Consider the following 27,007-nt stretch of genomic DNA (forward strand, 5'->3'; position numbering starts at 1 on the left):
GGACCTTTAATGTCAGTTTACTTTTGCAATAGCTGTGTTTATTTAATCAAATTACTTTAAGGATTACATGCAAATATGAATCTTTGTTTAGATGACTGAACAGATGAAGAGGTGAGCAGTAGTTAAAGTTGGCAATGTGGTTCCAGAAAATTCTTTTTTAAAAAGGGCAGAATAAAATCTGGAACTCCGAAGCTGTGGGCTGGAACTGGAAACTGGAATTGGCTAGACTGCAGAGCAAAAAAAAAATTATAGGCAACATTTTGGGTAGTGAGAATTGTAAGCAGTTTATACAGTAACTGTTGACAAGGCAGCAAAATCTGAAACCCCTTTTTTACAAAAGAGAACTTTTGTCTAAATTGTCTGTTTGGGTATTTAAATGGCGTTAATAATGACTTGTTGATACTTAGCCTTTGCTTAGTTGACCTTTGAGAATGCACTTTGAAACGTTCTAGTACTAGCAATTAGCATTTACAAAAATAGGAATGTTATTGCTCAACTTAATTAACATGTCTGATTATAGTTTGTAAGCTGAAAGGACAGTTATGACTTCTAAATCATAATTTGTACCTATCTAGCTGTCACAGGAGCTAGATTGAATCTTGCCCACCTGGTGCCTGATGACAGATATGATTTATGGAGTTCACTTGCTGAAAGAAGGAGATAATTGCCTCTGGCTGGGATGTGCAGATGGGCAACAGTGTCTTTAGCTGATTACAGTTTCACTGGCAGTGCTTTAACCCACACTGCAATTTTTACTTTTTAAAAATACAAAGAAATTTAACTAGAGATTTCTGATAGAGTACTTTAATCTTTTCTAATGGGTGAATATTGGGTATCTGAGCATGATATAAACCCATACACCCTCTAGGTATCTCTAAGGTACCCTTTTCATGAGTCATAGATGCTATAAAGCCCTAATAGTAAACCTAATATCGTAAGTTTTTCTTTAGTGCAGGTTTGAAGGTTCTAACAGCATTTATGAACTTTTTTGTCTTGAAAGGTTGTAGTACCTATGACTGGTATTGAGCTTGTTCGTGCATTTGGTTAAAGCACTGGATCAGAATTGTGGGACAGTGATAGTAGCAAAAATAATAAATACTGCTTATTGTTTATTCAGCATTGCTCATCTGCCTAAAAAAAACTTGTTATAGGAGCAAAGCTTTCAACAACAAAAAGCAGGGAGTCAGTCTTTAAATTTGTTGATATATTGTTTAGGATATTTTGTCCCCAGTTATAACTATCAAGTAATACTAGTTGTCAGATAAGTTTCTTCTAACCTGAACAGACTAAAAATAATTAATGTTTTCTTTACTTTTACGCTTCTACTATTTTCTAATGGGTATTTTTTTATTTACTTGTACATTTATGTTTATTTTTCCATTTAAAAAAATTATTCAATTTTCATGTATTTATAACTTCATTAATTCCCCTTTCATTTATCAAAGGCAGCACATCAGCAGGTTCTGAGAGTATGACAGAGACCATTCCAGAATCTCAATGCAACAATGAAAAAAATCCTTTTATCAGAGAAGGCTCTCTAAAGGTGAGGCAAAAATATGTATGTTTCTGAAATGGACTAAATAACACTGCTTTCCCAGGAAGGTAAGGCTTGGCTCAGTCCTCTTAGATTTTCTGCTCTTGGCTATTTTTTGTATACTTTATTTCTTGTTTTCTTTAATTTATTCCTTATTGATTCAGTTATGTTGTTTTTTTAAGGGAAGACTGACTGGAGTTAGACTAGACATTCCAAAAGCAATTCTTAATTGCAGTACTAGGAAATGAAAGTTATGGATAATATCCTAATTCTTGTTGAAGTCTTCTGGTTATAAAGCTATAAAAACTTAAGTACTTCCATGAATCTGGATCTTATGTACCCAACTCCTACTTTCACTATCCACAGCTTTTTGAAGTTAAAGAATGTAAATATGGTAACTCGTAGTTCCCTTGTGACAGAGAATCCCGTTTTATAGATGTAGACCATGGTCATGCACTACAGAATTGACTTTCTTAGGTTCATGCACTAAGCTTCTGGCTGAGGTAGGTGTTAAGCACGTGTTTTTTGAAGGCTTATCGTTGGCACAATCATTAATCTGCACAAATACAGCTTAACTGATGTATTCCCCTGCTTTTTTTGACTCCTCACAGACATTATATGTCTCATCTTTCTTATCGTGTGTAATGCTCTGCACTTAAAGTACTGATATTGGAATGTAGATATGAAATTGTATTAACCAATTCCTGGGTACTCAACTTGAGCTGGCACGGCTCAAGGTAGGCTAATGCCTAACTTGTAACTGTGGATGCTTACCATTTCTTTCACAGAAGTGCTTGTGCTTTGGTATGCTTCAATATGGAATGCTACAAATCTCTAAATACTCTGGGAAATCTCAGATGTCGTCTGATACAAGTTATTAATTCCAGCATTGATACCTCATTCCTCTTTCTGTAAAAGAATAAAATCATTTTATCTCATAGTTGCATTTGGGGAATAAACTGATAGCAGTGATGCGTTCTGATTTGGTGATAAACATTGTGGGAAAAGTGCACAATGAAGTAATTATTTTATGACTGAATGTGTAAGATACAAATAATCTGATATGTCTCCTGTGGTCAAGAGTGATTGATCCTGTGGGTTGAATGAGTCAGTAATTTTATGCAAAATATAGTTAATAACATTGTAAAACTTCAGGCACATTTGAAAAACATGTCTTAGAGTGACTTAGAACATTGATTGCTTTGAGTTTGCTTACTTGTGCTCTTTTCAGCATGGACATATGAAATATCATGTCATACAAACAGAACAGCAGTCTTTTGAATTCCTAACATTTAATGTAGGCTTGGAAGCAGGAGCGGGACCGATTACTAGAGAAAGAACTACTTAAGGAAGAAGAAAAAGGAAAAAAAGAAAATTTGGGAGGTAAAAAGAAAGGAGAGGAGATAACAATACATGAAGAGAGGAAAGGTTCCAGCAAGAAATCTTCCAGAGAGAAGTTTAAAGATGACCCAGCAAAAGCCCCTGACCTTCAGGAGGATCCCAGCCTCCCAAAACCACATCCAGAGAAAGTTTATAAGGTAAGGAGTCATATTAATTGCACCACGTTAGGGAAGTACTAACTGTTTATGTCATACAGAGAGCAAAGATTACAGCAAAGCATCCGTTGTGAAATTGGAGTCCAGGGCAAATTAAGCCTAACTTGGTCTTGTTTAACGCCACCATTTTAGCAGCAGATGCTTTCCTAAGACTTTTGAAAAGCAGTGTCTGATGTTTAAAGTCATCCTACACAAGACTATTGAATTAACTTGGATGGGTTTTAGTGTATATGACATGAACAAAAAGATAAGTTGATTTTATGCCCATGGAAAATATAATTATGGGATGCATTTTGCCTCAAAATGTGATTTTCATAGGAAAGGGGAACATAAAGACCTGTTCCAACTCCCACATTCGGAGACTGCTAGACCTAATTGAAGTTTTAGCTGTCCACAGTGGAAATCAAATAAAAGGAGTTCACTGTTCTTCTATTTCCTGGTTCAAAATTTATGTTCTTGGAGTGCCCTAATACTAACTATTCTGCCTGTTATAGTAACAGAAGGGTATTTCTTAAAGAGGGAACTCTTGTCCAAACAGGTTTTAGCCAGTTTGCGCTGCTTTGTGTTTGCAGGGTCTTGCATCCAAACTTGCATAGGTCAATATATTTTAGTCTAAACTTGCTTGAGTACAGACTTCAGACTCAGAGAGATGTAACGTTTCAATGTGAACATAACTTGAATACACTCACCTAATTTTTGTCAATTAGTGGCTCTTTGGAAGGCACAGCAGTCTAAGAATCAGATTTACAGTGTCTGAATTCAAAACTCTAGAGGGTGGAAAGCTGAATCTTTGTCTGCTCTTTATCTGATCCGATGGCATTGTACTTTATCTCTTTGTACTTGGCCAGAGTTTTTCTTTCCCTTCCATGATATCTTAAGCCACCAGTCTACTTGCTACTCTTCAGTTTCCATGGTGGCTCCCAGATTCTGCTCTCATGTGTAACAAGTTACTCCAGTTAGTAACTGAGAAATTATTTGAATATAAGAATAGCATGCTGTGTATTTGCTAAAGTCACTATTACATTAGTTAAATATCTAAGCCAAAAATGTTGACCAGCACGGTGGTGATCGTGGTGATCTGCCCTTCATTTACATCTTTCATGGCTTCTGCCTTCCTTATTTCACGTAATCTAAAACTTTTTCCAGTTTCTTGGCTACAATACAGGAGAGGATCTCATTCAAGTGACAGGAACCAATCAGTATCTTTTCCCATCTGATGGAGGACAGATTCAGGTAGAGAAGATAGAATTTGTAAAAGGTGATTCTTTAATTCTTTATTCTTTGCTTTGAATCATTCACTAATTGATGATATAGTTTCTTCTCCATAAATTCTTTTTCATGTCTCACTAGTAGAAATTCGGTTAAAGACATTATGAGGGTACCGTGTAATTCCATATTAGCCTCTATCACTACTAATGTTTACATTTCCCTGTAGTATGTTAACAAGTGATAGATAAATAAATTATCAGAAAATTAGACATGGAGAAAAATCAGTTCATATTTATCTGTTCAATGGCAACTGATGCATGATATTTCCAGAACACATGTTCCAATAATTTGTCCAGTCAGATGTGATATACCTAAGCAACAGAGTTATTCTGCAGCCTCTCAGATCTAATTGTCAGGATGGTTTTGAATATTTAGTCTAAACTCAGCTAACCTTAATTTTGTCGTCTTGGTCTACTACTGAGCAATTCACTCTACTTCTGAACAATTTTTTTTTTGTGTGCTTTATGGTTGTGGGTGCAGGGGTTTTTTGGGGTGCGAGGCATTTCTGAAGCCTGGTGGGAGCAATAACAGTACTCCATTGCTTTGCAGGTCTAACTTTGGTAAAAGTGAAAGTGGTAAAAGACAACCATAATTTCTTCATTCATATCACAGACCCCAAAAAAACCTTAGAGGAAATTGAAGTGCAAGAAATTAATGAAGAACAAAACGTTAGATCAGGTTAGTGGATTGACATCACTGATGTAAATCATTAATAGTTTGTTGTACTTAGTAACTGGATGCAAACCTTATCAACTAACAGTAAATTCCTGCTACTGGCAGAAGGTGAGAAAGATCAGTGTTCTGTAAATAGAAATAAAAATCCAGTTGGCACCACGTAGAGGGATCTTACCAAGATGTAGAAGCACAACATAGGTCAACAGGTGCAAACCAGTCTCTTTTTCAAAGCAAGGAAATCAATTAAAAGAGTCACCATTCCTTAAGAAAACAATTTTCTTCTTTCGTGGAGGATTCCTTCAGATCTTAATGTGGCCTAAGAAGATGCAAACTGAATCACTTCCATTATGACCAGAATAAATGTCAGCCCATGATAGGGAAGATTCTCCCTTTGAACTGGGCCTCTTTTTGTGGGTCAGATGACCACAGCAACCGCTACTGGTTGACATGTTGCTAACACTCCGAAAGGATTGAATATATATCTTTGCTGAACCCAGGTGAAAGTGCTTCCGAGAAGGAGGTCAGTCTGTAAGAATCTGTGTATATGTTTGCCAGAAGCACTATGGAATTGCTCTCACTGAACTGAAGAGTATTGGGAAAGTATAACTTTTCGTGTGCAAGCTCTTTTAATCTTCATCAGTGTTAGAAAGCATCTTGCTCTTGCTCCTCAGCTTCAGCAGCCACCAGTGATGTAACTATAGGTTGTCTGAATAGAAAAATTGCATCCCTTCCACAGATGAAATGTTTCTTGTCTGCTTTTCTGAAAGTAGACCTGTAACTTTCTGGGGTCTGCCGAACGGTACTTCCAGTCGCCAGCGTGCTAGCATCTGAGGCCACTTTCACTGGGTCCCTGTTGACAATATCTGAGGACAGTGACTTTTATTAGTGCATAGGGCACATGATAGAAATTAGCAGTTTAGCATTCTTTTCAGGCAAGCAGGGAACAGAAACAAGGATCCTTCTCCTGTTTAAATTCACAAAGACTTTTCACTAGTTGTTGCTGTTAAAGCTGTTTTCCCACACAGCTAATTAGAATGCAATTTCTAGATGAAAAATCACAGCTATGTTACACGAAACTGACTATTATATATTGCCCTATGAATGGATCAAGTTTTCCCCATCCTGTACTAGTCTATTTTACAGGTTAGTCATCCACACTGAGGTGCCACTGTTCCACCGGCCATGGCTTTGCAGGTCGGGTGGTTTGGTATGGTTGCCATCTTTAAAATTCATTCTGATTTTTTTTTAAAGGAAAATTGAAAAATCAAAAGAAAGCTGTGAGCAAGTTTGGATCTTTTTCAGCCACCTTGGAAAATGGAATCCAGCTGTCCCTGAGCTATTACGGACCTACAGGGAAGACAGCAGGTAAAATAAGCAAATAGAAGTGGGATATTTGAGAAGCATGGGGGGAAATCTTTTCTTTTCTTTTTCTTTTTTTTTTTCCTTCATATGCTCCCTAACCCAATAATTTGTTGCATGCAATTCTGCCTTTCTCAGCAGCTGTTACTACATGGTGGGGAATTTTCAGCAAGGCTCGAGATGAGATTACATTTGTCAAGAATATTCTATGATTCAAATTTCAAAATGGAGGGAGGTCTCCATGCTTTTTTGCTTACTGTGAAAACAGAGCAGTGCAGGGAGAAACTTGCAAGTATTGTTATTAAGTAGCCCAGCAAAATCAGCCAATCAGTTTGAGCCAAAGAAAATGCGATTTGCTGAGGAGTCTTCTTGGTTTTCCAAGAAATAATATTTTTGTAAAATTATATAGGTGATTATGGAACTTTCATTTTACATTAGGAGTTGGATTTTAGGTTACAGTTGTGCAGACATAATGAGGGATTTCTCTCAACCTTTCAATAAACACATTCACCAACTGGAAGCAATTGCTTCACAAAACCACAGTGAAAATAGCGTCTGCTTTTAGCAAGAGCTTTTTGTTTCCATTACATTTGAAAGACCACTGAAACCATCATACGGATAAAAGTGAAACCCTCCTCTGATCAGAAAATAATCCCAGCATTTTTCAGCTCTTCTAATATGAAAACATTTAATTGAATGCATCTTTGTGTGGACTCTGGTAAACCATTCAACTATACACTCAGTTTTGATTATTCAAATACATTTTACAAATTGATTCCTAAAAAAGGACTTTTAAAACTTGGGCCAAGAGAGCATTCACAATGTAATCAACTGTAAAAACTTGTACCTTGGCATAAGAGACATGTCTAATTAAACACCTGCATGTCAGCTGTAATGTTCAGGCTCTTTCACATCTGCCATAAGCATCCTGTTTTACACTAGAATAGCCCTTGCCTTGTTGGGCTTTAGTGCTGCACTGCTGACTGACATTCTTTGATCTTCTGCAGTTTTTCTACAATCACTTGCTTATGCCTAATTCCCCTTGTGGGTGATTCTATTGTAAGTGCTCAGAAAAACTCCGACCAGAAATATTCTGGCTTATAAGGACTGTTCTCATATGCCAGCCTTCCCTAATGTAGAATGGTATGCCATGTAATCTGCAGTTTCTCTCCCACAATTGGTTAAATTTGGTGCAAATTACTCAGTTTCCCTGCATTACTGAAATCATTTATCTGGAACCTCTCTAATTCTCATTATTCTTATGGGTTTTCTCATTTTTATCTCTTCCATCTTCCTTTTAGGGAAGCTAAGATGACAAAAAACCCTCGGGCTGTTTGCCAGATTTATGCATCTTTTTTTATATCGTTTTTTAAATGTTATTTGTTTTCTCTAGCATGAGCAAACTCTAACTTCAAACCACCTTACAGCCAGGCTTAGCAGTAAGCTCCTCATCGCTCTGTGAATCTGGCACTGCTTGAGCACCAGCAGGGCTTTCACCTCTGGCTATTATAGAACCTTTGCACTTGCTCTTTGTACCTTGATGAAATTATGTACAATTCCAAGTACTAGAAATCTGTATGTGTGTGCAGAAGGAAGGAAACCTTCCTTAATCTCACAGCCCGCTGGAATTTCCCATCTCTCTCAAGAGTTCTAAAGACACTTTTCCTCAGTCTCAGCAACCCACTCTTTCTCACTGTTGCCCTCGGACATTATGTTCTCATTTTTCAGAGCAACCAGCGTAAAAGGGTAGGTGAAATTTCCTTAGGGGTCAAAAGCCTATAGTAGCTTCTGTTCCTAAATTCAGCACTCTGGAAAGTAGTGTCATCTGAAACGGAGTGTGCTCCACTTCACAGCGTGGGCAGCTGTGCAGGATAGCTTCCCTCACGATATACAAGAACTTCCTTATACGCAGTTTGCAGTGTTCACATGGATATTTATACTCATCTGACAAGATGGATTACATTCACTAATGATTTTATTGGACAGTTGCCTCAGAAACCTTCATTTTGGCTATCCTGCTTCTCTGTGGACCACTGGCTCTGTCAAAGTTTATTAGTCAGCTGTTTCTTCTCACTGTCCACCTGGAGGTGGGTGCTACTACTTGTTTATTCCATGGCCATGCTGTCTAATAAATGTGTATCAGAATGGAACCCATGGAGAATTTTAGACTTTCCTATTTTATATAATTAGCTGAGAATTTATCTCTAACATATTACAAATAAAACAGATTTCATCTTTCCTCAGGCTTCCAATAAGCTGTGGAAGCCATGCAGCGTGCATTTTGTACGCGAAAGCAGAGCCACCCAACAAAGCATCAGACTCTCATGCATCAGGCCCACGTCAGCTAATGAGATCTTTGTGGGGATCTGAATTTCCCTCTCGGGCTAAAGTCCACGGCTATATTCAGGTATCTCTGTGACTCCCTCATGCTGGCACCAAAATAAACTGAGATTGTAGGCTTAAAAACTAAGGTGGAAGGCTCGTTATCCATGGGCTCCTAAATAGGACTTTATCACCAGATGTTCTTTGAGTTTCTTTAAGCCTCAGAGTCTTGAATGTTGGGTCACCTTTGCAGTTGCCGTAAATCCAGAATCATCCATAAGGCAAATGAACTTGCAGGCAGACTTTCTAGTAGCTTAGAACTTTATTTTTAATGTGGCGTCTGCATTTTCTTATTTGCAGAGCTGAAACCATCTAGGCCAAAACCTTCCTGGAAACAGTGGGCATAGCAGCACTTAGGCCTACCTTTTATCTTTTTCAGCCAAAAATGTATTAACACTTCATTGGTGTTGCTCCACCCGAGCATGCTTCTGGACGGATTCCTTCCTTTCTTTGTCTGAATGTGATCTGGCTTGCCATTTATCAATGGGTTATTTAACTTTTCATTGACTGGTGTATCAGTTCTCACATTACTTAATGTTGTTGATTAGAAAAAGCAGAATTAAAATGTAATTTTACCAAAACAAAAAAAGCCAAACAAAACACACACACAAAAAAAAAACAAAAAAAAAACAAAAAAAAAGATTTTCTGAAATCTTCCTAAAGAAAATTCTTGTTATTACTGACATACTGTTAAACTTCATACTTTGTAGAAACTACTAAGCAAAACAAGCTTGCTTTATTTATTTAAAAAAGATGGTTTCTGTGATCATTGTGTTTTGCTTACTGATGTTTTCACTTCTTATCTATATGGGTGTGGTTAAGATGTGGATAGCAAGTCCCTCCATCTGGGATAACAAGCTCTCCAAAACAAAAAAGGATTCAATTGTTTAAATTGTCTGGATGGCAAACAAGGTGCTATTTCATGAGTTGTAGATTTGGGACTTAGGCTGCCTTCAAGCAAGAAAAGGTGATTAAAAAAAAATATTTCAAAAAAGCATTAAGGTTAGTGCTGGATGAGGCTTTCTGATTAAAGAGAAGCGTCAGTTCATTGAAACAATGTTTTACACAAAATCTTAGTTTATATCATTTTTATTTTCAAGAAACTGTTTTGGAAGGCAACATGACTATGTCCTGCCAATGTGCTTTAGTTGCACGTTGCACTAATTTAGCAATTAGTGCGCTGCCCTGCTCAGCCCTTAAGAATTGGGAGAGTCTTAGCAGGTCTAGATCATCAGAATCTTTTTGATTCATTATAGCAAAATAAAGCTATATAGTGCAAAACTACTGGAGTTGGTCCATGCTGGATCAGCCCCATGATAAACATAGCAACAGCGATCATTTCCTAGATACTAGACTCAAAATGTCTTCCCCTATCTTAAGTACTCTGGAGGTAACAGAGAATTTTAAAAATTTTATTTTCTATTTTTGAGAGACAAGTGATGACCTGTGGGAAACAACAGTTTCGAGATGTCTTTTAAGCTGATGAGTCATTTTTTGGAAAGATTTTCTAAATAATTTCATATATTCAGTCCCTCTATCTGAAATAATAAACTCACCTACTGAGGTTACTATTTCTAAGGTAAATTTTATTGTACAAAATCTTGTAAAAAAATAAAATGTGGCCATCTACATTTACGAAATTTAATTTTATTATAAATATTACTTTTCCCTTCTTCAGATGATGAAACAGATCCTGTCCTAGCAAGAATTCTGGACATCCCTTCTGTTCATATTCCAACCGTAATTTCTCCTGTTACATCAGCTTCAGGAAAAAAAGATAAGTCCATCAAACAAAAATCAGGCAAACCTCTGTCATCTAAAAAAACAAGCCATAGCAAAATAGGCGTTCCATCACCTGAGGACCTGGTAAAGCAAGAAGAAGGAAAGGTGAGAGAATAGACATTATCCAATGAACACAGAAAAGAAGCTAACAAAAATTCAAATACATGAAGTTATGTAACAGAAACATATACTCTTTTCATAGGGCATTGAACTGTGCCTTAACAAGTTCCTAACAATTTGTGGTGCTTCTATGAATATGTTTTACTCTTCCAGTTTTTCTCAGATGTACGTATTGGCAGCTGTTAATGAAGCTAGCTGTGATGACTCCATGATGTAAAGCAGTGTGTCTTCTTTTCCATGGTTGACATACTTTTGTCAATTTTAGCTTTACAGTTACACCTGTTACATTATTAATATCTCAGTGACTATAACTGCTCTAGAAATTAATTTTTAGATTAACCAAGGAGGAGAACTTTTCTGTGCTGTCCAAAACCTGTATGGGAAAGTCTAATCAACCAGTAAATTAGCGGAGATGGTTTTGCAAAAGCTTGGTCTGCAGTTTGGTCTTCCTAGCTGATCACAAGTCAGGGAGCAGCAACGAGAAGTTCCTTCTGCCTGTAACTGAAGTACTTCTATCACAGGACAGGATGGATGATGTTTCAAAAGCAGACTCCAAATTTCTATTATGGAGTACTTAGCATAGAGTAATACAGGAATTACAGGGCCGTGTGCCTCAGAAATTCACAGTAATTAATCTTTTAACATCTTCCACAGAGCTCTAGGAAAAACTTTGAGGCATTAAAGCATGTGAGGGAGGGAGGCCGTATCAGTTCAGAAATGGGTCACAAGTTCCCCTCTGCAAAATGAGTAACCTAGATTATTTCAGGTCATTAGGTAACTATTGGCAGAATATTATAGGCAGCCACAGGAGGTTTGTTTGTTCCAGTGGTCTCGCAGATCAGCCAGAGTATGAGTTAAATGAAAAGTTCTCAAAGAAATATGGGAGGAGATATTAACAGGATGGTGGAAGAGGATGCAGGATTTTTTTATTTGAGCTGTTATAAATTCTTTTCTGTTTTGGTGCTGTTTTCTCCAACCAGCAGTGTCCCAGAAATGGACACAATTAAAATACAGAACAAACTCTGAAAGAAGGACAGAAATGAACATAAATAGTATTGAGAGCCATTTTAGTTACCACCTTCAGTTTAAGAAAGGACAGTCTTCTGAAAACAGGTGTAATCAGCACAGAAAGCAATGAGGTCATAAACAGTTACACTAATGCTCTAAAATACAGTCTGGGTTAATTCTTTAATGATAGTTATGATAAAAAGCTATCCCTTTTAACCTGATCAAGTTACAAATTTCTAGATTTTGTAACTAGATCAAGTTACAAAATTTGTAGCATTTCTAGATAACGTGGTTCTTAATATCTTTCCAGGCTAACTGCAAAAGTACTTGAAGCATATAGTAGTGTGTTCTAATTTTCCCCCTACTTTGTTCCATCTTTAATCAAGTATGGCTGAAATGATGCAGGAAGAACTGCTAGTGGAATGTCCCAGTTCTCACACTGAACTAAATTTAAGTCCAATCTACTGCATATAATACTTGTTGTGACCGATTATTTTCCATTAACCTGGTCATTCCTTCCTCTTGTGTTCTGCTTCTTCCATAGACTAGTGGATGATACGTAAAGAACATGAGTGGCACCAGCTCTGCCATCTTTTCCTCCACTGTTTTCTCTGTTGTCCTGTTCCTCAGAATTTATCCGTGGAAAATTAGCACTAGTCCATCAAACTGTGGTGGCTTCCAATCCCAGAGGCATTTCATGAAACTCCACTTCAGTTCTTGTTACCATTTTCTAGGGCGCTGCCCTGAAAACATTCACCACTTTCTGGTCTAAAGATTGGAATGTTTCTTTTTCAGAACTATGTCTTGGAAAATTGGTCTTTTGTCTACTCTGGTTCCTTTTGGCAGCTTCTCTCAAAGTCACTCTTGCTATGCCTTCACCAGAGACTTATGAAATATCTTCTCGGCTCCCTTGGCAAGGGAGGTTGAATGGAGATCATAATTCTGTTGACAGAGCTGGACTGAACTGTTCAAAGAGGTAGAATGGGCAGTATGGAAAAGAAGGGTTAAATGCAATGCAGGTTTATCAGAAACAAGTGATAGCTTCCATCACAAAGCAAAGGAGAGGAGACAGTAATAAGAAAGACAAGAATGAACACATGCTTGTTGAGAGTTGTAAGGATAGCCTTGGAAGACTCTAAACACGATGTACCTACGCTGCTTCTCTGGTACCTAGTGGATGCAGTAATGCTGTGGCTCTTGTTTCCACATGGATCCTGTCCATATCCACAAAAGGGCCCACTGACTGAATTTCAACAAGTTTAGCTAGGTATTTAGAGAGTGTGAGCATGGAAAGTGGTGTAGGGAGCTGCCAAACAGCACTCAGCATAACATACTGCAACTGTGCAGCACAAACCAACCCCCCCTACCATTAAAATTCTGCCAGGAGGATATCTAAGTTTCTCCTCTTCTTCCAAAAGGCTATTTACTGTTTGGTTTAGAATGTCTTAGAACAGAGAGTATCTATGTCGGTGTGTACAGCACCTGGCTGTGTGGCTCTGCAAGTATTTTGGAGGGCAGGATTAGAATCTGAAGCAAACTTGACATGGGCATGGTCTGTAAAATGGGATGCAATTCAGTAAGAGTAAGCGCTAGGTTCTACAATTACTTATAAATTATCAGTATATGTCTACAGAATGGGTAACAGTTCTGTCGGTAACAGTTCTATAGAGAAGGGTCTGAGAGTTGCAATGGATTGCAAGCTATACGTAAGTCAACAATGCCATCTTGCTGTGAGAAGGGCAAAGACCGCGCTGAGGTGCATCGATAGGAGTATAGCCTGCTAAATATGTTAGGTTATTTCCATTCGGGGCTGGTAGGGCCTCAGCTGAAGTGCTGTGTCCAGTTATGGGTACTGCACTGCAAGAAAAATAAGGGCCACACTGGCAAGTTTTAAGGAAAGTCCCAAGGAGGATCAGAGGTCTGGAAAACTTGACTGGTGAGGAAAGATTAAAAGGCTTGGTTTGTGTTTGTTCGGTCTAGAGCTGGGAGACAGAATAGCCCTCTTCAAAGAGTTAAAGGGACACCATCTTCTTCTATGCTAGCTTGTATAATAAAAAAAAAAAAAAAATCAGAAGCAATTTTCTGCAAGAGAGGTTCAGACTAACCGACAGGAGAGTGTCAGTAAGGTTAGTCGGGGTAAAGCCCTGAACAGTTTGTCAGAAAACCTCCAGCCCTGGAAATTTTCAGAAGAGGTTGCATTAGCAGTTTTCTCTAACAATACAGGTATACTTGCTTTTTCTTTTTTCTGTTTTTTGGTTTTTGTTTTGGGTTTTTTTTTTAACCATTAAACAGGGAGAAGTAGATGAGAACTGAGGGTTACTTCTGCCCTATTCTGTGACTTCTACCTCTTGATCCTGTGACTATAATCTTTTTGTATTGAGAGTACCCTTAATTGCCCAGTAATATTATGTAAAGTAGCCATAAAATGTACCATCCTACATGTTGAAAAACAGGTGGCAAAACATCTGCCAATTTTTCCCTATATTTTATTTCTATTCCTAAAAATCAAGAATATGGGGTAAGTCCAGGACAAGTTCTCTCTGGTACCTCTGTCTGGAACCCAAAACTGTTTTCATCTTATGACTACCGGCATAGTGTACTTCATTGTCACATAGGTTTTTGAGGGGGTGACATCAAAGTATTAATTGTCATGCTTTTTTCCAAATGTTCCAGGGTCTTCAGACCCTCCTTAGGTAAACCTCATCTTTTCTGGTCATCAGAAGAGTTTCCACTACAGGGCAGTGCAAAGAGGATTACACGTTTTGACTGCCTAATGGTCCTTTCTGTCCCCTTCTCCAGTCAGTGCTGTTTTTGCAGCAACTCGGCAGCACTGCTCTACTTATCTTTTGTGCTCTTCTAATGGTTATAGGTAAAATAACTGATGTGCAACTTCAAGAATTATTTCATGCTCTTCTGCTTCACATTATCATTTATGGTCATCTCATTTTGACACTGTGCATAAGACAGCGTAAAGATTCAGCAAAAGGGCTGTTCTTCAAGGGTTAATAAAAGCAATGAGAGAAGAATAGCATAATCAAAGAAAATAAGCTAATGTTTCCACTTCAGATTCCTTAAACTCTCAAAATGTTAAAAATGAGTGGTAGAAAGCACTTTTTTTTCCAGTGTTTAGTTAAAACTGATATCTGTAGGATAATTTCTTTATTCTTTTAAAATGTGGAATAAAACTAATTCATGTTTCATTCTGTAGATGGGAATGGAAGAATCAGCTTCCCAAACACAAGTGATGTCAAATGCTCTTGCTTTCCCAAGTTTGAACGTCTCTTGTCCCAATGGACTAGTATTAACTTTCCTTGGTGAAAGTTTTGGAGGTTAGTTTTGTGAGCCACTGCGAAGTAAGGAATTTAAAAACAGTTAAAATTACAGAAGAAAATTATTTTTGCCTTGATGGCTTATAGATGTAGCAATATTAATTTATTCATGCTTCAGATTGCTAAGTGTCATAATGTCTATTGAAAAGCATTTGCAACATAGTGTTTTGATTCAAATGTAAAATCTAGAATTGCAAGTTGTTAGACATCACAAATTGGGACAGGAAAGCAGCAACCCTAAAAAGTTCTTGGGAGTCATGATGGATAATCAGTTGAATGTGCAGGTATATTGGCGTAGTAAGATGAGCAAATTCAATTAATAAATGCATATATATTTATAAGATTATATATAGATTATTTTTTTTCATCTCTGTGGGCCTCCTTTGGGCCCTCTTCAGTCTGTCCACGTTTTTCTTGAACTGTGGGGACTGGGACTGGACACGGTACTCCCAAGTGCAGCCGGGCAAGCCAAGTGGAGTGCAATGATCACATCTGTGTCTCCACTAGTAATGCCCCTGCAGATGCAGCCAGCTTGGCACATTTTGCCAGTTTAGGGTAAATGTGCTCTGCTCAATCTGGTATGAAGTAAAGAAGATGCAGAGAGTTTGCAAACATACATAGTTTGGCAAGGAGCATGAAGTTGAAATGCTGAATAGTTGAGGTGCACAAAGCAATTATGGACACACACACATGTAGTCTCTTAACACAATTACCATAATTATACTTACTAGTATACTCAACACACTGCCATATTTTAAAAACTGCATTTGTTCAAGTAGACAAAATATCTAACTTCACTTTCTCTACAATCTCAAACTTGGTGAAACTCAGTAACTTTTTAAACCTTTATGGGTAGTTAGGAAATTCCTCTCACCTAATGTCAGTCTTCCAAAAGTCCGGTATCCGTAATATATCCATCTTCAAATTTCCCTTATTTTCATTTGGAAAGACAGACACCTCCACAGGAGGATGCAGAGTTTCTGAGTGGATGTCTGCTTTGAGTTGTTCCCAGAGAAACAGAGCCTGTCCCTTATTCAGTGGGTAACAGAGGAAGCCAAGGAGGGTCAGTCTTACTCGCCTAGAGTTGCATGCCTTCTGTAGCCACCATGGTGCTGGGTGTGTTTAGCACTGTTTGAATGTGTGTGCTACGCTGTATTAAGTAATTCAGAATTTGTTTTCACATTTGAAAGGTGAAGCCACTACAGCTGAAGCTGAGAAAGTGGTGGTAAAGAGAAGTGAAGACAAAGCAGGTGAAGCCAAAGAAGAGAAGGCCAAAGCAAATGAAGCAAAGAAGGAAATGGTTATGAAAAGTGGAGAGAAGGAACATGGGGTTACAGAAGGTGAAATAAAGCAAAAAGACACCAAAAGAGAACAGGCCAAACAGTCTGCTCTGGAAATTCTGGTTAGGCAGAGTTATCCCCAAAAAGTAAAGAACTGTCGTCTATATACATCTGTGGCAAGGCAAACGGAACAAGAGGTGTCAAGAGTCATCACCAGTCAAGGAACCGTCATAAAGTACCTGATGGATGGGTCTACCCAGGTACGTTTAGTAGATTTTTTTTTGAAAGCAACCTACAGGTACGATTACCCTTCCACTTGTGCTTGTCAGCTGAGATAGAGAAGTGTCCGGTTTGTAGATGAAGGAGTTAAGTACCCACTGAGTGATGCAGCCATGTGAAGACTAAAATGCTCTTGGCTTTGTTTGGAATCAGAACTTAGGGCACATAGCTTTAATGATGAAAATCTTAGTCAGGTGAAGGTTTTAGGCAACTGGGATTAGGAAACGGCTGAATATGGTTTTGAGAACTGAATTATTGACTTAACCATCTGAAGTGTGGATTAGTTGGGCTTTGGGTATTTTTAGCAACAGGAAAGTATCCATACATTTTTTTTTAGTCATCTAAAGAATCATATGTGATCTAGAAAAGATGAACTGTTCTTCAGTCCTGCAGGCACCTTCAGGTACCCTAAATTTTCATCAAAAAGACTGTATTCCTAAGTACCTTTTTTGTTTACACATACTTAGGTTGCCTAGAATTCTGGTACCTTTTAGGTGCTATAGACTAGATACCATCTTTGCAGATATCAATGATGTCTTTGACCACTTAAATAGTCAAAGAGTAATCTTTACTTCTATAATGCCTGTTTGTTACTAAATAGAGTCCCCATTAAAGATATACATGAACTGCAGCAATTAGCAGCCCTTTGCTAGGCTGCAAGGGATGAAATCCAACAAGTCCAAGTGGCGGATTCTGCACTTGGGATGGAGCAGCGCCGGGCACAAGTGTGAACTGGGAGGGGAGTGGCCGCAGAGCAGCCCTGCAGCAGGGGCTCCGGGGTGCTGGTGGGCAGCAGGCTCAGCATCGGTCAGCAGTGTGCCCTGGCAGCCACGGGCAGCCCGCACCCTGGGGTGCATCACAGGCAGCATCACCGGCCGGGCAAGGGAGCCGGTCACCCCGCTGTGCCCAGCCTCGGCGCGGCCTCGCCCTGAGCGCCGGGGGCAGGTCTGGGCCCCGCCGTTTCAGAAGGACGGGAAGGTGCTCGAAGGTGCCCAGAGGAGGGACCAAAGCTGGTGAAAGGGCCGCAGGGCTCGTGTCCTGTGAGGAGCGGCTGGGGGCTTGGGGCCTGTCTGGTTTGGAGCGAAGGGGGCTGAGGGGCGACCCCACGGCACTCTGCAGCTCCCTGGGGAGGGGAGGTGGGGGGGGAGGTGCTGAGCTCTTCTCCCTGGGGTCCAGCGATGGGACAGGCGGGAGCGGTTCGGAGCTGCGCCGGGAGAGCTGGGACTGGACACGAGGAAGCCTTTCGTCACCCGGAGGTGGCCAGGCGCTGGGACAGGCTTCCGAGAGAGGTGGTGGCTGCCCCGAGCCTGTCGGGGGTGAGGCCTTGGGACAGAGCCCTTGGCACCACCTGCAGCGTGTGGTCAGCCCTGCAGTGGCCAGGCCGTGGGGCTGGGTGGCCGCTGAGGTCCCTCCCAGCTGGAACAGGCTATTTTACTTATTCTTTTTGAGACAGCCTCTTTATTTCTTGTATTCATTCTGAGTGTTTTTACTTTTTTCCTCTCCCATTACCCACAGTGTCCTAGTGACTGTTGCATTTGTGACACATTCTTTTGAGATTTTCTGTTGGTCTTTGAAGTGCTTTAAACCTCTAGTATGTCCTCGATTTCTGTAGGTTCTGTTTGCTGATGGCACAGTGAGTAGGAGTCCTGATTCTGGCCCTGTCCTACCACCACCTTCAATTCCAGAGAACATGCAGCCATTACCAGAATCAGAGCCTCTGCCTGAAAACAGCACTAAGAAAGGTAATATTTCAAGAGTTTTAAAGTTAGCAGGGCTGATGATGCTTAATAAAGGCCATACTTGTTTAGTCTGAAAATTCTGCCAGTGAGAAAATCCAACTTTATCTGTACTCAGCTGCTGTGCACTGCTAATTTGTTACCTTCATAACAAATCACTTCTCCAAATTCTTTTTCTTCTAACATGCTAGGACTCTAATAAGTAAAAGGTTGCCTAAATCAGGAGCAGAGTGATTCAACACAAAGTCTTTTAAAAGAAATCCTTGCAACTACAGTAGTGTCAAATCCTTACTTATGTGTTACACAAGTTTTAGTCTTGGTATTGAGAAATCCTTCTCTTGTAGAGGACTTGCTGTATTTTCTTTCTCACTGTATGTTTTCCAAGGCACCTACTATTAGTCATTATCAATGGGTTGTATGGACTTGTGGTCTGTGCCAATATAGCCATTCCTACCTTACTTTGACTGAGAAAGAACCAAATAAAAGTTTACTTCATACCGCAGAGTGTAGTCTGAGATCACTGTCAGTGCTTCTTAGTGCACAGAATAATTATCACCTGTCATAATAGTAACATAATTTATTGAAAGTATGTAAATAAAAATTGCTGCCAAAGAGAAAGGTCTCTCAAAAAGAGACTTTCTGAGTCATCAAATCCAGTCCTTGTTCTTAGGATATGACTTAGGATAACAGGAAGGATGTCTGAGAACATCTCTGGCAAACTGTCTTCTGATTTTCAGTCTCATTATCAGTGGTCAGCGTATATCCTTTATTCCTTATCCTTTATGGATGATCACTTTCCCCCCACCACCTTTTCTCTCCACTGCTTATTCTTGACAAATATCTTTTGGGGCTTTTGTTTTTTCTTGCCAGGTTGTATGTGCTTGTAAGCCTTTTAGACTCCTCACTGGACCATGCTGTTGTCTTTCACATACACTTAGTCTAAGTTCCTTTCTTGAAGATGGGAAATCAGAGTTCTCTGTCATGTTCTTAATAAGATCTCTCCAATTCCCTTTCACAATGGAATCTCCCTCCTTTTCTTCTGATGCACCACAGGATTGTGTTTGCCGTTTTTGTCACTGTATTTTCACACTGGTAACTTGTAGTCATTCCATACAGATGATAACTCCAGGACATTTATTTTTCTTCTACTGTTACAAATCTGCCTGAAGTAGAAATTATTTTTATTCCGTTTCACATTAAATTTCATTCTAATAAGCTCTGTCAAATTCCTATTACTTTAATCTTCAAGCTCATGGGACAGTTTTGGATGCTTTTTTTTCTGTAACCCATTCAAATTTTCTTCTGCGTTGATAGTTCCTTCCGAAGTCATGTCATAATCAAGTGTCATTAGCATACTGTTTACTTTTTCTGTGTCATTAACAAATACATAAGTAAGGTTAGCTCAAGGGCACACCTTCAAGTAACAGGACTTGTGATTTCCTTTCAGCCTGATAAATAGTTCTTTTTTCAATTCTTTCAAAACCAATACTCACAGAAACTCTGCACTTTACTGGTTTTGTCTTTTGCCTTAGAGAATACCAAGTCTGATACAGAATTTTTTGTTTCTGCAGGAAAAGGCAGTGGCAGAAACAGTATATCACACCCAACCAAGGATGAGATGTTCGAAAATACTGTTCAGGGTCTGGTTAATTCTGAGCAACCTAAGGAGGACCAGGCAGGAACCTGGATAACGACGACTCCATCAGGCATTCGAGTAGGCACGGAGGGAGCAAAGAGAATGGATCTGAAGCCAGTCTTAATCTATCAGGCAACTGACCCAGCTGACGGAACGGTATTACAGCTTTTGTGTTGTTACAGCTCTGTCTACTAAGCTGAGACAGGGCTGCCTTCAAAGAAGTTGTAGGATTTGTTCTTTGAACACCTGTCCTACAGGTTGTGCTGTTGCACTGCTACTAATAAAAAAGCTTTAGATTTTGAAGAAAATGTGATTCCTCGGTCTCTGAAGTAGGTAAAGTTGCAGTAGTCTAGCTTCTCCCAAGTTTCAGTACATAATGTCTTGTATGACTGTTGTTGCCGTTACAAGTGCTAATATAAATGAGTATCCCTTCATTCTTTCAGGTTATGACTGTACGAGATGATGAAGTGATAATTGTTGAGAAGCTGGATGGTAGCAGAGTAGTAGATCATGCTGACGGCACTAGGATCACAACTTTCTATAAAAGCCGTGAAGAACTTTTTGTACCCAAGGATAGTGAGGAAATCGGTAAAATCAAAAGGGGAGCACTGTGATCTCTGCTACGTCTTGTGAAGCAGATGATCATCAAAATATATACTAAAGGAGGGTCATACCAGTAGCCTGGATAACAAATGCACTAGTGCAGTCTAGGCTTAGTTTGTCTGCTTGGTCTTTTTTTTCAGCTCTCTTCAGTGTGGAAACTATATTGTCACAAACCAGCAAATTTCCTTCTTTCTATGTATGTACTTCCATGGCCCACCTTCACCTTGAGACCACAGTGCCAGAGTTTACGTGTTCGTTGCCTTCTCTCCACCTACCCTAATGCTAGCAAGCCAGCTGGTTTGAGTCCTAACTGAAGAGGTGTATTCCCCAGAGAAGCCATGGGCTCACCAGCCTTGGAGATACTGAAAATTGGATTGAATATGGGCGTGGAAAATGCCACGTCTTAAGGAGTTATGTTTGCCTGAAATAAATGAGGCTATGGGTCATCTGTGTTTCTCCTGGCTGGCAGTGTTATTCTTTTTTTGTTATTCTTTTCCCTTGTTCATTTCGTGGACAAGTCCTGTCTTTAGTATGAAGGGTACATTTACTTTGGGAGTGTCTGGACTGTTGTGTTCAAACACAGTAGGAAATGCTGGTTGTGTAGGAGAAGATATTCAGTTAACAGTAAACGTTCAGGAACATCTCCCTGTGGGATTGTAAAAATCAAAACAATGACCTTGAACTGATTTGTCTATTCAGTGGGAGGGCAATGGCCAGATTAACATACAAGTTTGATTTGTTTTCCGAGATTGGGCTGCTGAATAGGAATATCTTCACACCTTAGAGCTATTATTATAGACATAAAGAATTTCACTGATCCAACTGATCAGATCCAGTGATCCAGATCATTATGGTTAGTACTGTACTTGATAAATCAGAGTGTACTCTCCTGGCTAGCCAAATGGTTACAGACATTTTTTTGCTGCTGGATTTTCCAGTACTGAGTGCACAGTCCAGAAATCCAAAGGTTTACATAACATATTGTTTACATAAATAGAATTATATGATAAAGGATGCTGTGAAGTTTGTGAGGGTCTTTTACTGAGGAGACAGAGATCCAACTGTATGAGAGAAAAAGCAAATTGAATGCTAAGACATTTCCATGGTTCATGTGCTCCTCTCTTGTTCTGTATTGATTCTTAGATGAACATTCAGAAGCCACCACAAAGAAGGTGAAGTGTATGCAAGTAGAGAATCCTGAGTTTGCTACTGTCATAACAGATTGTGAGGATGGTACCTGTTGTACCATCTTTGGAGATGGGACATCTATTGTAGCAAAGCCACAGGGAACGTATCAGGTGGGAGCTGTTTTTAGTTTGTGACAATGAAATTTATCTTTCTGTTCCAACTTCCCTGCCAGCAGCAGCTCTCACCATGACTGCTTTAACTTCCTCCTCTATAGCTTTCACAAATTCTATGATTCCATGTCTTTTATACTCTGCCAATATTTCGGTATTTACTCACAACTGTATAGTATATCTAAATCACAATCTTAAATTTCCTGAAGTTAAAGCAAGTATTACAGAGACTAATGTCAGCCTACATCCTGGACCTCATCTTCCTTCTTTCTTTCCCTTCAGTCCCTCAAAACTGGATGATTAAAGGTCTGAAAGCTCTCCTCTTAACTCACATCTTTTCTTCATCTTCATGGTACCTCTACACCGAAGATTTCACCTTTCAGGACTGAACCTCTTCCTTTTTTACTGTCACAGGTTTTACCCATCAAGGCAGGCTCTCTTTTCATTGATGAAGATTGCTCAGCAGTTTATACCCATGAAGTTTACAATTTCATCAGCAAGAAAGAAGAGAATCAAGCAGGGAGATATATTATGAAACACACTTCCAGCACTATTTGTGAGGTGATGGATCCTGAAGGAAATATTTTCAAGGTAAAATACATGGAAGGAAACAGGTTTCTGCATTTTAAGTAATTTTATCTTACAAACATCTCTCCAAGTCAGCTTGTAGCCTTGTTATACTTACAGTAGTCTAGCTAGCCAGAAGGGAATAGCTCCTGAATCAGCTCTCTGAAATGTTCCTGTGTATGTGGCTGGATTCCCCTTTTTTGTTATTTCCCCTTTTTTAGAGAGACGGAAATAAAACACATAGTCTACAGTTTACCTCACCTGTAAAGTTACCTTAATTAGCCTGACTTTTATTATAGTGAAAAATCGGGTCTGCAAATGAGGACTAAAAATGAGAGAGGATATTTGCTTTTCAGAAGGTACACAGAAACACTTGAATCTGCCTGGTAAGGCAAATGTTGTCAAAGCAATGATTCAGTCTTACGAATCATACTCTGTGCGCTGTGATCCTTTCACACCTAAGAGATACTTTTGAGCTAGGTTAGTACTTCATTTTGAGTTCCAGAAACATCATCTAAGTGTTTGTGACCTGCACGCTGTTTTCTAATTAAGGTTCTAATTAAATATTCTAAAAACGTGGCAACCTTAGAGTATCCTTTCTCTTGTTGCAACTGTAATCTTTGCCATTTTCCCAGATTCCTGCAAAACAGCACTGAGGTTCCCCTGGACATAGGCATTATAATACAGTTTTTAATTTGGCTGAAGAAACGGTGCTTATATAAATCTATGCTCTATGTGCATCTCTCCCAATCAAATTTTTTACTAATCAACCAGAGGGATAGAAATTTCAAAGATACCAAGATCGTAGAAAATCAGTGCAATTCAAAGCAGCACAGAAGTTGCCTGGCATCGGCACATCCCACTTTTTCTCAGCTGATTCCTAGGGAACAAAGGAAGGAGGCTGAGGAGGCCGTGGGGCAGTTGAAGGTATTGTGGGTTCACAGGGGGTGTGGGTTGTAGTGAGGAGGATGAGATGAATGCAGAATGAGAGGATGCAGATAGGAAGAATAACCATAGGGAAAATGTGTTCCATTGGTTTTGCTGTTGATGGAGTATCTTTTATTTACATCCTCCTACTGTTTTACTCTCAAGACCCCATTTTCATTGGGTAAGTGCTTGTACGATGGAGCAGGTGACCATGTGGATACAGTACTGGTAGCAACTCATGGATCTAAGCTGCTCATTGCGTACAGATGCAATAGGCGGCAGCCAGCTTTTGGGTCCTGCCCGCTGTTCCAGTCAGCTGTGATCCAGGTCTTCCAGTCCAGTTCTCACCTCCTGTATGGTCGGTAGGGATGGCCACCAGGTGCAGGTGTAACAGAATTGGTTCTTCCTCTGTCCTAGTTGTGTCTGAGAGTACAGCCAAAAGGGCATGGGCTGGCTGCATCGGATTCAGTTCGTGGTCTGCCCTCTGAGTCACTCTGGTTTAAACTCTCCCTTCCAAAGGCCACCTTATTCCCTGTTAGGTGGTTATTCGTTGTGACGTACCTATTTGTTTATGTTAATGGCATGTTAGTTAATAATCACATAGTATTTTCAAGAAGGAAATACTGTAGAAATTCACTTGGTATTATCATAAGATTATGTGAGACTATATTTTTAAAGTTAATGAATTCCTGAGAAGAGCCCCGTCTTTAAATATATGCATATATATATATATATTTTTAGATAGATATACATATATAGTCTGAATCTATATCTAGATGCATGTATATATAGGTGTATATATTTTATTCATTTACCTATATACCTATTTATACACACACACCTGTACGTATGTATATACACATTTATATTTTTATATATGCCTATATAGGAGTATATATGTATGTACTATGTGATTATTAACAAACATATTAGTAATGTATATATTTGTGTGTAACTATGTCTCTGTATGTGTGTCAGTGTACACACATAGATACATATATACCTCACAGAGGTATGTCAGTGGCGGTCTGAGTATACAGTTACCTGGCTTGACCAGCAAACGAGTATTTTTGTGTAAAGTTGTCTGTTGATGCCTGCAGATATATATGTTGAATATGGAATGTAAGCATTGATGGCCCGGTTTGACAACTAACAGTGCTTGAGCATTTATTGAACATCAACACATGATACTATTATTTATGACATGGCATATGTCTTTCTAAAAAGGGTTGGTCTGCTTTTTTCACTGTCTTTTCGGTTTTATTCTTTTTTCTTTCCTGTGAATTTCAAATTGCTCAATATGAAATGTGTTTATTCTGTCTCTTTCACTGAGCTGGGTTATATTAAAGTTCAGCAGCAAGTTACTGTTTTAAAAGTATCATGTAACTCAAGTTATTCTATATAATTTCTACTAAAGGTCATGGCTGATGGCAGCACAAATGTGTGTGTTCCTGGTGCTGGCTGTGATGACAAGGAGGACAGAAGTTCAGCAGCAGCGCTCGGAGATGTGAACAAACCTGTCACTTACAATGCGCACGCCCCCAGGTAAGCTGCGTTGGGTTCATGGGTCGACTCTTTCTTCACTGCGTTGTATTTGTGCAGGGTTTGTAGATTTGTGCTTCCTTTGTTCAGTACTCTATCTTTGTACATTTGATGATGTTGTCATTTTGGATTTCCATTTTTCTGATATAGTCTGATGCATATGGCTGGCTGTTGTAGGTTCTTCATCATCTATGCAGATGGTTCTGGAACCGAGCTCCTGCGGAGCAGCGATGTACACAAGTATCTGGCCGACGCCCATAGTGATCCCACTGCTGCCGTCTTGCAGGATCCTGTGCCAGAATGTCCAGGTAGGAAACTTTTCTTTTCTGACAAACTAATAATAGAAGTAATTGCAAAGGCAGAGTCAGAAGCTTCAAAACACTTATCTGGACAGGAAATCTGAAAATGTTTTTCTCCATGTAGGCAAGTGCCCACACTTCTGGCAGTGAAGCGTGGGGAAGAAGGAGCTTGTGAATAACCCTGTGAAGGGATAAATGAACAAACAACCCACTCTCAGACGCACAAACAAAAGCGATACCAAACGCATAGATACTCTGTGTATTTACCATCAAAAAACAGTGAATGCATCACAGTCTTCATTAATGATACAATTCTTCTTAGCAATGAAGACAATGATACTGTGATGTTGACCCTTAGTCTGGCTATTGGAAAGGATAAATAAATGTTATTAAGAAGATGGAAAACCATGACTGAAATAGGCGATGCCAATGGCCATAGAACATGGCACCAACCACCTCATAGTAGCAATGCAAGAAGTTACATCCTGAAATGATTGGTTATTATTGTAAAGTTAGTTGAAGACACTGTGTGTCTGTAAAACACACTGTGGCGTAACAGGTAGATCCTAAGAAAACAAATGTATCTTTAAAAAGACAGGAATATATGGTTCCCCTGGGTATGGGGGGATGATAAGCATAGTTTGCTTCAAGCCGTAAAATACTAAGATATTCTTCTCAAAGATTTATATCATAAGCATTTCCCACCTACTACTCATACCAGTTTTGCCCATTTTTAAATGCTACTTCACTTCTATGCACAAGAATGACTGGTCCCCTGTTGCAGAAACTGAATGAAATACTTTTCCCATGGGAGAAGGAAAAGAGCAAGAGCACTGAGGGAACCAGAAAGATTCGGAAGGTGGAAGATCAGGAGGATGGAGAAGATACATGCCTAGTGAAAATCCCAGTCAAGAAAACTTGCTCACAACCAGCAGTCGTTTGTAAGAGTAGCACACATTTCCAGCCTTCATACTCTATTTGTCACAATACTGACTGTAGTAAAAGGCTTCACACTTCTGGGTCATTGTGACAAAGTACCTCAGTGGGGTTACCCGTTCTGAAGGCCACCTATGGGGTAGATAGTAGTAGATCAAGTAGATTTTTCAGTTGGATTGGAAAAAAATTTTTGAAGAACGTTAACATTAATCAGAACAATAAAAAGAAATAGTCTCTAATGGAATCCATCCAGTGATCAGATTACAGCGAAGTATAAAACACAGTGAAGAATTAGGCATGTTCTGAATATGATGTACTACTACTGAAATTAGTATTCAGTGAACATGGGTCAGTGGTCTGCTCTTCCTGCCTGGGATACTCCCCACACTGTGCCACTGAGCTGTTACCCAAGAATCGAAGCAAGTGGCGGAGGCAGCCTGTTGTTAAATACGGTCTGAGTAATCTGAACTTGTCCAGCTCTTCTGTAATCACTGCCAGGCTCCCATATTATCTGTAGCCATGAGGTATCACTTTTTCACGAGGAGTTTTACCACTTGATAATAAGATTTTTTTTATGCTTAGGTAAGTGTATTTTTTCTGGAGGTCTGAGACACTTGGCCATAATTGTTTTTATTTGAACTGATTCTTAGTAAAATGTATCTTTGAACCAGGTGTTTTAAGTATTACTGTCCTCCGCCCTTTGGCTGAAGCCTCCCCCTGGGTAATGAAGAAAGAACCAGAGAGTATTGTTCCTCCAAATCTTCAGTCAAGGACCCAGGACACATTTTCTCCTCTTGAGGTATAATTGTTTCAAAATTACCTTTTCCTGCTTAAGCAGTAGGTGTTAGTCACTGTGGGGAAATGGAGCTCTAAACAACGTGACATTGTTA

At 39.3% G+C, this 27,007-nt stretch overlaps 1 protein-coding gene across 1 annotated transcript in view; it reads left to right on the forward strand.

Moving 5' to 3' along the window:
• Window positions 1-27,007, forward strand: part of LOC308065690 (sperm-associated antigen 17-like) — a 69,208-nt gene that overhangs the window by 15,118 nt on the left and 27,083 nt on the right. Inside the window, exons 11-26 of the mRNA XM_080391887.1 lie at window positions 1,446-1,543; window positions 2,836-3,072; window positions 4,237-4,348; window positions 4,909-5,037; window positions 6,286-6,399; window positions 10,454-10,662; window positions 14,894-15,014; window positions 16,205-16,554; window positions 18,186-18,315; window positions 19,881-20,101; window positions 20,389-20,533; window positions 21,692-21,846; window positions 22,261-22,437; window positions 24,758-24,885; window positions 25,060-25,190; window positions 26,789-26,916. Coding sequence (XP_080248013.1) covers window positions 1,446-1,543; window positions 2,836-3,072; window positions 4,237-4,348; window positions 4,909-5,037; window positions 6,286-6,399; window positions 10,454-10,662; window positions 14,894-15,014; window positions 16,205-16,554; window positions 18,186-18,315; window positions 19,881-20,101; window positions 20,389-20,533; window positions 21,692-21,846; window positions 22,261-22,437; window positions 24,758-24,885; window positions 25,060-25,190; window positions 26,789-26,916 — 2,585 coding nt within the window. The remainder of the gene's footprint in view (window positions 1-1,445; window positions 1,544-2,835; window positions 3,073-4,236; window positions 4,349-4,908; window positions 5,038-6,285; window positions 6,400-10,453; window positions 10,663-14,893; window positions 15,015-16,204; window positions 16,555-18,185; window positions 18,316-19,880; window positions 20,102-20,388; window positions 20,534-21,691; window positions 21,847-22,260; window positions 22,438-24,757; window positions 24,886-25,059; window positions 25,191-26,788; window positions 26,917-27,007) is intronic.

The sequence above is a fragment of the Falco punctatus genome, assembly GCF_963210335.1.
Source record: "Falco punctatus genome assembly, chromosome: 6".
NCBI lineage: Eukaryota > Metazoa > Chordata > Aves > Falconiformes > Falconidae > Falco > Falco punctatus.